Raw genomic sequence first — 12,502 nt, forward strand, 5'->3', positions numbered from 1 at the left:
TGTTGGCAATGATGTCCTCCATAGGTATAGTTCTCGGGATGATAGCGAAATTCCCTCCTTTTTGAAGAACAGACACTTCCTCTTCGGTCAATTGTCGTTCAGTGAGGTTGACCACTGTGTGTGACCTCTCTCGCCTTTCTGTCACGGTGTCGAGATGAATGTGCTACACCGAAATTCTTGAGATGTAAGTGCCTATTCACCACCGCCCAAGCACACCGTATCTACGACAGAATGGAACGAGCTTTTCTTCGTGAGCGAATACATACAACACGGAGAGACTTGGCAAGAACGGATCATGAACTTCTGGACATTTTCTATCAACTAAGTAGCAGAATGCATCGAGACGACTGGGACAAGATCGACAGCATCACTCACAGGAGCATGCAGAACGAACTCGAGTGCTACACCGAGCGACAGAAGAAAAAGTTTGAAAGATGTCGGAAGCAGACCGACAAGGCGATTCCCGACATGTCACACACAGTGGTCAACCTCACTGAACGACAATTGACCGAAGAGGAAGTGTCTGTTCTTCAAAAAGGAGGGAATTTCGCTATCATACCGAGAACTATACCTATGGAGAACATCATTGCCAACACTGAAGCAGCCATTCCAACCCTTCCTTGTGAAAGGGCAGAGGAAATACGCACTGAAACATCCAGGATACTGCGCCGAGCAAAACCACCAGCTTGCAACCTGAAGAAAGAAGAGGTACAAGCCATTAAGAATCTCCACGCCGACAAAGAGTATATTGGTACTGCCTGCTGATAAGGGGAATGCGACCGTCGTAATGAAGACCGAAGATTATGAGCAAAAGATCCGAGACCTATTAGATCCGACGATGTACCGAAAACTAAGCGCAGATCCGACGCAGCGTATCACACGGAATACGAATTGATTAATCAAGGCGTCTTCTCTGCTGGTGGACATATAGAGAAACCTGCGCAACACAGAAGCCCTACCACCTAGCCTGTATGGGTTACCCAAGATCCATAAGAACAGCGTTCCACTGAGACCGATTGTTAGCGCTCCTGGATCACCGACATATAAACTGGCAAAACACTTGGCATCTCTGCTCCAGCCACATGTGGGGAAGACCGACACATACATTAAGGACTCGGGACATTTCATTGAGAAGCTGAAGAAACTGAAACTTGCACCAAACGACATCCTGGTCAGCTTTGATGTTGTTTCGTTATTTACGAAAGTTCCACTCAGTGACACTCTGGAGCACATCGGTTCCATTTTCCCGCAAGAAATCAGAAAGCTCTTCCATGCATGTTTCACCACGAGCTATTTCACGCGTAATGGCAATTTCTACGAACTGCTGGAAGGCGTCGCCATGGGTAGTCCTCTCAGTCCAGTGATGGATAAACTTCTTCATGGAACAATTCGAAGCACAGGCACTGGACTCGGCGACTTGCAAACCTAATGTGTGGTACAGGTATGTCGATGATACTTTCGTGGTGTGGAGCCATGGTGAAGAACGGCTCGGTGACTTCCTAAGACACTTGAACAGCCTCCATGCCAACATAACATTTACCATGGAAGTAGAAAAGGACAAGAAACTGCCATTTCTAGATGTGCTGGTCACAAGGGACGGCGAAAACCTGGGACACAGCGTGTATCGAAAACCGACACACACGGACCGATACCTGCACAAACTGTCAAACCACCACCTGAGCCAGAAAAGAGGCATGATTAGTACGCTCATAAGGAGAGCAGGAGGAATATGTGAGCCGCAACACCTCAAATGAGAAATGCAACATCTGGAAACTGTCCTGAGGAGCGATGGGTACTCCACAAATTATATTAGAAGTGTAACAGAGCCAAACACTCGGCGAAGTAAGGAACCAGAAAAAGAAATGTCAGGTACGGCCTTTCTGCCACACATTCCCAGAGTGACGGACAGAATCGGCCGTATATTGCGCAAACATGGTGTAAAGACGATTTTCAAACCGACAAGGAAGATCAAAGAGTGTCTTAGATCGGCGAAGGAGAAAAGAGACCCACTTGCAATGTCGGGAATATACCGTATACCATGCACATGCGGAAAAGTTTATGTCGGAATGACTGGACGATCCATTAACACCAGGATCAAAGAGCATAAGCGACATTGCAGGTTGGGGCAGGTGGAGAAATTGGCCGTGGCAGAGCACGCACTGAATGAGACCGACCACGTAATAAAATTCGCTGTGACGGAAGTTCTGGCTGTAGAGAAGCACTGTCACACGCGCTTGTTCAGAGAAGCTGTAGGAATACAAAAACACGCGAACAGTTTGAACAAGAAAGAGGAAAGCCTTAAGGTAAACCGATCCTGGCTTCCCGTACTGCAGCGAACGACTGTTGCAGGTAGCATGAGGAGATCTGCACCGGAAATGACCGCGGAGAAGCCCTCGGACGATGGCGCGCCAGGTACGTATAGTCTGCGCCCGCGAGCTTGGCTCCAGTTCACCACCGGCAATGGAGAGTGAAGCTTTGACAATGCCAGCCACTTGTGCTGGTGAAACGTCAGAAAAATCATTAGATGAACGTCGGCCGAAGGACCCGAGACAGAAGCCAATAGGCAGTTTGTCAACAAGTGGCCACAAAAGCCTTAACAATTTTGTACAATTGTCATTGCCTGAAGGTGATGGGCAGAATTTACTATGTAACTTAAGTTTTTCGAGGTGACTCTTTAGGGTACCCTTCTTATTGCAGTTTCAGTGTGATAACTCAGTTTAGCACTTGAGATCCACAATAACTCTTACTGTTCTGCCAATGCCACAGTTTTCGTTAAAATGATGGTACTTTCAGTAGTTGAGCGAAGTGTCGGCCAGGAGGGAGAGGAGAGGAAGTGGGAGGGTGGGGAGGGGTAAGTGTGCCAAACGTAGGGGGAGACAGTAAGTTAGTTCAGCAGTAAGTAAGTTGAACTGAATGTAAATAACAGTAGTGACACAGAGGCAAAGACATCCACATGGGATAAACTATTGTCAAGAGCATCATGAAACCTGTCTTCGGACTCCCCTCTGCTGGAACTCCCATTTCCCCACAGTTAGAACATCCACAGAAAATGATGTACAACCTGCTCAGACTCTCACTATTCGTCACCTGCACCCCCTTCTGAAGACTGGACAGACTTTGGGAAGAATGGGAAGCTTTGCACCATTTGCGTGCTGAAGAAATACTCTCTCTCATGCTGCGTGACACCGTGCGCTTTTAGTCTTAAGGCAACCCACTTGTCGGTACCTTTTAACCCCCAATCTCTGCGCAGTGAAGAGATTTGTAGCTACACCTGTAGCCACGATGTCTTATGATTGTCTTTTGGCTCTACTTCAATATATCATCCAGGCTGTTGAAGCTGCTATGAAAGCATGCAGTGGTAGACTAGTGAAATTCATCTCTCACTAGACAGTCTTCTGTACACATGAAGACAATGCTCTGTTCCAGCAACTTGCTGTTACACTTGGCACTGTTCTGAGTGACCCCTTTGGGTGAGCTTCTGTTTCCACATTCTGTGACATCTCATTTGACGTCGTTCCACATTGTATGCTGGAGTGTTATCTGCAGACACTGTCGGGGTCAGCTCTGACATGCCAGGTAATCAGTCTTGTGCATGGTGAGCTTATTATTTATTGACTTGCATCGTGAAGTGCACGGTTGAATTCACGTCGAGTCTGCATTGACAGTAGTGTAGTAGTTTTCGTCTTGTGTTTACATTCCCTTTGTAGTTTTGTTGATGTCACATTGTGAATGTGTGTAATAAAATAGCAGATAAGATTTTTGATATAGCTTAAGCTATAGGAGGAGCTTTTGCATGCAATTTGCCCATTGTTTTCTGCATGTAAAAAGACTGTGACTAAATTGGTGAATGTGTTGTCCTGTCACTTTTTGTTTCTAATTCATGGCTGTAAAATTGTAATGGCGTTTCTATATCCCCAAAAGAACTGCTTTACTTAATTAGCAATGAATAGTTATGGTATGTCAAATCATTTCTAAATTGTTAGAAAGGGAAGTTTGAATATGCTAATTGGAATCAATTGTTTTTCTTTGGAGTTCTGCAATTTGTTGAAATACATTGATGGGCCAAAACATTGTGATCAACTGCTTAACAGCTTACCGGTCTGCCTTTGGGATGCAACATTCAACAAGTCAATATCTGTGCTTGTGTCGTGCAGTACCCGTAAGTTACAGGCCAGTGCTTTGTGGGAGTGGAACCAGCACCTGAAAATGCCCGATGTGTGGCAAATTTGGTAGTAGAGTCATTGATACAGGTTCAGTATCACCCTCCTCTGACTACCATTACACAATTCCGACCTTGCGACACAGACAGTTATTCTGTAGGAAGCTGCTGCCACCTTTAGGGAAGATATTGAGCTCAAAGGGATGTGTGTGTAGCCTGCAGATGCCATGGTTCAGTCAGTTACTATGTAACATCCTGTGGAAGCCCTGGTGGATGTCCCTACAGAATACTACTGGCCACACTGATTTGCACCTGTGCCACTGTGTACGTTTCGAGGAGCAGTTTGCATGGATGATAGCATATCCAGACACAACCATTGACCTGGTGTAATGAGAAACCCGTTTCGTCTGACTGGGCAACAAGTTTCAATTGATTCGTGGCCCAATCTTGACGATCCCATACCAACTTCAATCCTAGGGAATTATGTCGTAGAGTTGGCTTGGGAATGCGTAGGGAGTCGCCTGCTGCAGGACTCCACATTCGACGGTGTGCGCTGAAACACTCGTGGCTGCACCGGCACCGTACTCTGTCATCAGATCTGCCACAAATCACAGCCTATCCTGCTTTCTTGAGCAGATTAGCCTCCAGCTTTCACATTCTATGACAAGGGATGGATGTCAGACACTCTGTCTGTTATGGTTTCACAATCCTTCAACCAGTTTCCATAGATGCTCGCGGAAGTAATACGACAACAGATGACTGGTTTCACAATTTCTGAGATGCTCGTTCCCATGTTGTGGGCCATAACAATCTGCCCGCTGCCAAAGTCTCTCGTAGCACTGTATTTCCCCACTTGTGGCCTGTGTCATTGCTAGAACTGTTCGTATCTGGACTGCTTACGTACTACTCTTACCATGTTGTGTGTCCGCAGCACCACCAGGCGGCATTCTATCTTTTGGTGGGCAGCAGTCGTAATGTTTTGGTTGGCCAGTGTTGCACTAACACATTGGTATGAGCGCCTTATGTCTGGAGATGCTCTTTTGACTTACAAGGAGAGGTCCCCAGCAGTGGGATCAACTTTTTGAAATCCTCTATACAATAATGTAGGCCAAGATCCCAAGTATCTTGTCCTGGTGGGACTTCATTTCCGAGTAATCAAAGGGAAAAAAAATTCAGAATGTTTTGTGATGCTCCTCGGCTTTAAAAAAAGGAACATTTAACAGACAGGTTGCACAACATAACAATGCAAGAGGTTGCGTGTTCGAATCTTGTCACATGCTCCAAAATTTTTTATTTTTAGATTTTTATTGGAACACCTTTTGTTATTATTTTTATTCCACTAATTGAGTTAAATGTAATTTTTTTATCTATTCCTTTATCACATCACTTTAACCAACATATTAAGTTCCAAATTGCTCTCATTTTTTTCTACGTATCGTTCATTTTCCACAGAATCCTTGTGCGTATGAATTTAATTATTTTCATTTATCAATCATAATATTTAAACTTTTGAAATTGCCGATGTATCAGTTAAAAAAAACCAAAGACGAAATTATCTACACTACTGGCCATTAAAATTGCTACACCAAGAAGAAATGCAAATGAGAAACGAGTATTCATTGAACGAATATATTATACTACAACTGACATGTGATTACGTTTTCACGCAATTTGGGTGCATAGATCCTGAGAAATCAGTACCCAGAACAACCACCTCTGGCCGTAATAACGGCCTCGATATGCGTGGGCATTGAGTCAAACAGAGCTTGGATGGCATGTACAGGTACAGCTGCCCATGCAGCTTCAACATAATACCACAGTTCATCAAGCGTAGTGAATGGGTATTGTGACGAGCCAGTTGCTCGGCCACCATTGACCAGACGTTTTCAATTGGTGAGAGATCTGGAGAACGTGCTGGCCAGGGCAGCAGTCGAACATTTTCTGTATCCAGAAAGGCCGGTACAGGACCTGCAACATGCGGTCATGCACTATCCTGCTGAAATGTAGGGTTTCGCAGGGATTGAATGAAGGGTAGAGCCACGGGTCGTAACACATCAGAAATTTAACGTTCACTGTTCAAAGTGCCGTCAATGCGAACAAGAGGTGACCGAGACGTGTAACCAATGGCACCCCATACCATCACGCTGGGTGATACGCCAGTACGGCGATGACAAATACACTCTTGCAATGTGCGTTCACTGCGATGTCTTCAAACACGGATGCGACCACCATGATGCTGTAAACAGAACCTGGATTCATCCAAAATATGACGTTTTGTCATTCGTGCACCCAGGTTCATCGTTGGGTACACCATCGCTGACGCTCCTGTCTGTGATGCAGCGTCAATGGTAACAGCAGCTGTGGTCTCCGAGCTGATAGTCCATGCTGCTGCAAATGTCATCGAACTGTTCGTGCAGATGGTTGCTGTCTTACAAACGTCCTCATCTGTTGACTCAGGGATCGAGACGTGGCTGCACGATCTGTTACAGCCATGTGGATAAGATGCCTGTCATCTCAATTGTTAGTGATACGAGGCCGTTGGGATCCAACACGGCATTCCGCATTAAACTCCTGAACCCACCGATTCCATAATCTGCTAACAGTCATTGGATCTCGACCAATGTGAGCAGCAATGTCGCAATACGATAAACTGCAATCACGATAGGCTACAGTCCGACCTTTATCAAAGTCGGAAAAGCATTTTTCCTCCTTACATGAGGCATTACAACAACGTTTCACCAGGCAACGCCTGTCAACTGCTGTTTGTGTATGAGAAATCGGTTGGAAACTTTCCTCATGTCAGCACATTGTAGGTGTCGCCACTGGTGCCAACCTTGTGTGAATGCTCTGAAAAGCTAATCATTTGCATATCACAGCATCTTCTTCCTGTCGGTTAACTTTCGCGTCCGTAGCACATCATCTTTGTGGTGTAGCAATTTTAATGGCCATTAGTGTATTTGTACTGACTGTGCATAACTGTGAAAAATGTATTTTTCATTACAACAAGTACATTTTTTATGCTTAACATCATACCAAATTAAAACATTAATTCTCATTCCACAGTGGACAAAGTAATGCAGATGAAGACTTAAACAAAAAAGGAAGTTATAAATAAAATGAAATTCAAGCAAAATTAATAACGGAAATAATGAGTACAATGTCAAAGACAAAAATATAGAATGATAAAATCGAAGAAATTAAATCGAAGTTAATACATAAAGGTAATTAAAATTGCATGCACAGAGACGTCAAGAGGAAAAAAAGGATGATAGGAAGAAAAAATGAGAGCAGTTTGAAAAAAGTTGATATGATGATTGAAATGATGTGACAAAGGAATATAAATTTGAAAAATCACATTTGACCCAATTAATTGATTAAAAACAACACCCAGTCATTTTGATGAAGTTTAAAAAATAAAAAAGTTCAAATAATTTGGTGATATTTGAACCCACAAACCTTTGTATTTGTGGACTATACCTTAACCATTACTCTGTGCAGCCAGTCTGCTTAACATTTCTTTTTCAAAGCTGTAGAGCATCATGCAAAATTTTAAAAATTATCATCAGTTACTCAAAGACGAGGGTCCATCAGTGAATGGTTGCATTACCATATAGATCATATATATGTAGAATCAAAATTCTCACTGGAAATAGTGTGAGAGCGCGTACATAAACAAAGTGTTTGGTATGGAGTTGCTGTTGAGATATTTTTTATAGACCAGATAAACACAGAGAAGAAGTCAAAGGTTTCCACGTAATTTTCTTTAGAGTTGTAATAACCTAATGTCAACTGTCAGAGTCCTTCCTACTTCTCCAGAGGCTATGCATGACCTGATGTTCTGGTATTATGCCAGATATCTAATCAGACCTCCTGAATTCAGTTCTAGAAACGTATAATTTATCTGTACTCTTCTTTAAACTTGTTTTTATCTTGCATCAAATTTGAAATTCGAATCGCTACGAAAAACTCTTTCAAGTTCCTTCTTTTAATAACTTATCTGATATACTGAGCCATTACGGAGGAAATAACAAGCAAATGTCGCTATCCTGATAGAGGACAGAATAATAATACTGTCTGCAGTATGTAATAAGCGAGTACATTTATTGTAATAAATCATTCTCCATCCAATTTCTCAGAGGCCTCAGTATGTCGACTGTGCTGGCTACCCACCATGTGTGAGCAGCCACCTGTAGTTCTGTCTTCTGGAAGCAGCTCAGACAACAGTAATGAAATCTTGACGTCATAGACAAATAAAGTGAACTGCGTAATATTAACTGCAAGCCATTTAAAGTGATTCTTCTCCGTTATTTTATGAGTTTAATCCCAAATTAGGCTCCTGACATTCCATTCCCTCGAAAATTCTTTGGTTTGATGAGCACAGAAGTCAAACTGCTGAGTAACAAAGCATGTAATATAATAAGAGAAGTGTTTCCTACTGCAGAACCCATCTGTGTAAGAAGGGCACGAGGCTCAACATATGATCGACACTTTGCTTCTGCGTCTGCACCCACAGTACGTAGATCAATGTGAAGTGCATTGCATAGGGTACATCATACGGAGCGTGAGAAAGAATGAGAGCTAAAATGCCTCAGGGGTTTGCTGTAATTAGTCTTTGAGGTGCTCGTGTGAGCAGTATGCACGATGCTATACTATACTTGTATTCCCAACTTTTCACTCGATACTGATTCTCGAAACTTTGCAACGAGGCTTTTGTGGGACAGTTGGCATCTTATCTTTCAGTGTCCCATTTTTCAGCATTTTGTGATGATCTCCTCCTCCCACTCATACTCACTGTGACCATTTGTATTACCCTTCTTTGTATACATTCAGTATTTGCCAGTTAGTCGTAACTGAATACGGTACGGGTCACACTTTGTCAGTATTAGGGGACATCAGTATCCTACAAATTGACTGAAATCTGTCACCTGCTTTCCCTATGACTCAGCTTCTGTGTTCTATCCATTTCATACCTCTACATATATTTACACTTTAGTTGGGACGCACTGAGAGTGAGCATTTTGGCAAGTGCACAATTTTCAACTCCAAACATTTAAAACTATCTACCAGTTTTTGCAACACTTTGAAATGTTACCTAGATTTGACTGGATATTTGTCCATATTTTTCAGATGGTACTTAATTATACACTGTCTGACAAAAAAAAAGTGAAGCACCCAGAAGGGAAGGAGGAAAGGAAATGTAACTTCACAGATTGAGAGTGTATGTGATGTTATTTCAGTGATTACAAAATTCAGCCAAAGTACCAATCTTGGAACTTTGTACCAAACATTCGTTGTCTGTCAGAACAAAACACTGCTAAAAGGCGATACGTCATTGAATAAGAACGGCCAGATTCCAGTCCAATACTGTGGATACAACTGTTTCTCGTATCTATACGTGATTGCATACAGACCGAAGAAGCAGACCCATCCACCATATTGGTATGGAATGTGACTGTTTTTATTCAATGATGTACCGCTTTGTAGAATTGTTGTGTTCTGACGAGCTATGAATATCAGATACAAAGTTCTGAGCTTTAATGTTTTTGTTATATGTGCACCCAAGGGTGTGTCTTTTAGTGCCATGAAACTGGTAGTGATCTACAAATAAAGGACTAAATATAGCTGAAGGGGTTTATTAATACTCAAGACAATTTAAAACTCTTCTGGATGCTATTTGGGATTTAAATGCAATGATCTGGGTGAGGATTTGGATCTGTCAGAATCCTGAAAGTGGGCCTGTCGTTTTCAAATGTAGCACACATAACTGCATTAGTTCGTCCTAAAGCTGATGACTGTAACTCTTAATTCAAAGCAATTGCCTTGTGTTTTTGTGGCGAGTCCCTGTTCATATTCGTGTAGCTACATCGGAAGACTGCCTTCTAACCAGTGCGGGTGCTCGCAGGTTCAGTGCTCTGATCGGGCCGGAGACCTCACGGCATCCCGGAGACCTGCGACCTCCGTCTGTCGCGCTCGGTCCCTGGGGCGGGCTCGCCGTCCCTCTCTCTGCGGGTGCCGCGCCCCCTCCCCGCCCGTCCCGGACTGCACCTCCCGTACCGGTAGCAGTGCCACCCCACCGGTTCTCGACACCTCCCGTGCCGGACTCCGCCCCCGGCACCTTCAGTCTAGAGAACCTCCTGCGTGGCGGTGGCGGCGGAGCCGATGACCGGCCGTACTGCTGCCCCGTCTGCCAGCAGCGCTTCGCCCGCTACAGCCACTACGCCCGTCACCTGTACTTCGCTCACGAGAATGAGGGGAAGCACGTGCGGCCGCCCAGGTGAGTCTGTTGTGTACTGAAAGTGATGCAGATACACTAAGTGAAAGTCCGTGCCGGATTACAAATAGCTTATGGAGTAGTGAAGTTAATGACTTGTGAAATTGTTCAGGTGTCTAATTGCTGACAAGCATGTAAAGGAAGCTTAAAAATGTTGCTCTTTTCAGATGAATCCACCTTTCTGAGGCGAGGGAGTGAAGTGTATTGAATGCCAATTTGGTTACTTTCAATGTATGCCGGTGCAATAGCTCCTCACTTATGCCGTATACAACTGCTCGCTCAATGGAAGAGCTGTATCCAAAGACTGGAAAGTTGCAAAAGTCACACCAGTATTACAGAAAGGCAATAGGAGTAATCCACTAAATTGATGTTGATATTATGCAGCGTGGTTTTGGAACGTAAATACTGTTTAAAAATTATGAATTACCTCGAAGTGAATGGTCTCTTGGCACACAGTCAACAAGAATTTAGCAAGCATTGTTCTTGTGAAGCATAACGAGCTCTTTACTGACATGAAGTGTTGAGTGCTATCTACGTGGGATTTCAAATTGATTCCGTATTTCTAGATTTTGAGAAGTCTTTTGACGCCATACCTCACAAGCTAGTTGCAATCAAATTGTGTGTTTATGGAATATTGGCTCAGTTATATGACTGGATTGATAATTTCCTGTTAGAGAGGTCACAGGTCGTAGTAATTAATAGTATGTCATCTGTAAAACAGGAGTGATTCCGGGCGTTCCCCAAGGTAGTGTTATAGGCTCTCTGCTGTTCTGTATCTATATAAACGATTTAGGAAACAACCTGAGCGACATAATATACCTCTATTATGAAACTTCCTGGCAGATTAAAACTGTGTGCCCGACCGAGACTCGAACTCGGGACCTTTGCCTTTCGCGGGCAAGTGCTCTATCCTTTCTTTCAGGAGTGCTAGTTCTGCAAGGTTCGCAGGAGAGCTTCTGTAAAGTTTGGAAGGTAGGAGATGAGGTACTGGCAGAAGTAAAGCTGTGAGTACCGGGCGTGAGTCGTGCTTCGGTAGCTCAGTTGGTAGAGCACTTGCCCGCGAAAGGCAAAGGTCCCGAGTTCGAGTCTCGGTCGGGCACACAGTTTTAATCTGCCAGGAAGTTTCATATCAGTGCACACTCCGCTGCAGAGTGAAAATCTCATTCTGGATACCTCTATTATCTTGCAGCCTTTGAAAATGGACAAATTAACATGAAAAATAGTTCTGCAACCTGAGTTTTCACCCTTTAACACCGACTAATCGAGATACCCAAGTAGTGGTATGATCCCCAATTACAACATGGTTTTTGAACAGAGTTTCAAAAAATTAGAATCGCTAGGAGAATACTGTTCTACCCCCTCCCCCCTCCATATAATTCAATCTTTGTTTACCTCCTACTTTTATTGCAGGAAATAATACGAATAAAAAACTGAAAATCCATTATTTCAGAAACTGCTTATTTTGAGCAGTTTTTATAGGTTAGACTGGTGTGGAAATCAGTATAACCGAAAACTGGTTGTTTTCAGCAATAACTGCCATCCCTAGTCGGAAGAAGAGGCCGGTTGGATTGTGGGATTGAAGGATGTGCTGTGAAGACAACTCCTCTGTACATAGTTCAGAGAAGGCATTGGTGTGTGCAAGTATCTGGGCTGCACAAACTGAAGTGGCCACCGAAATTGAACTCATTGCATTCGGAAGAGTCTATCGCCACGGCAGGTCAACTCTGCTCTCTGCCACAGTTTGCAGTGGCAGTTTATTTGGTTGGATGGCCAGTCTGTGATCATGCCCACATAAAAGACTGTGTAGAAATCACAGTGGAATCCGTGTATGATAATCTTCTCTGTGTGCCTTTCGACATACTCGGAACCTTGACTGTTTGCGTGTTGCCGCTTTTACTCCCAAAACTATTTATGAAAGTAGAGCAAATATATTTCTGTTTGCTTAACGGCCTTTGTCACAGCTTTTACTTTATTTGACTTCATTGTCATCGGGAACAGATTGCGTGCACTTACTGGGTCTTCTTCACATGAAAGCCTCTCTCCTTGCTGATTATCTGATCCTGTTAGAGTAC

General features: G+C 43.5%; 1 protein-coding gene across 1 annotated transcript in view; it reads left to right on the top strand.

The window, feature by feature from the left end:
* LOC126209874 (zinc finger protein 628-like) overlaps window positions 1-12,502 on the top strand; it is a 146,709-nt gene that overhangs the window by 51,868 nt on the left and 82,339 nt on the right. Inside the window, exon 5 of the mRNA XM_049938998.1 lies at window positions 10,062-10,433. Coding sequence (XP_049794955.1) covers window positions 10,062-10,433 — 372 coding nt within the window. The remainder of the gene's footprint in view (window positions 1-10,061; window positions 10,434-12,502) is intronic.

The sequence above is a fragment of the Schistocerca nitens genome, chromosome 10 (assembly GCF_023898315.1).
Source record: "Schistocerca nitens isolate TAMUIC-IGC-003100 chromosome 10, iqSchNite1.1, whole genome shotgun sequence".
NCBI lineage: Eukaryota > Metazoa > Arthropoda > Insecta > Orthoptera > Acrididae > Schistocerca > Schistocerca nitens.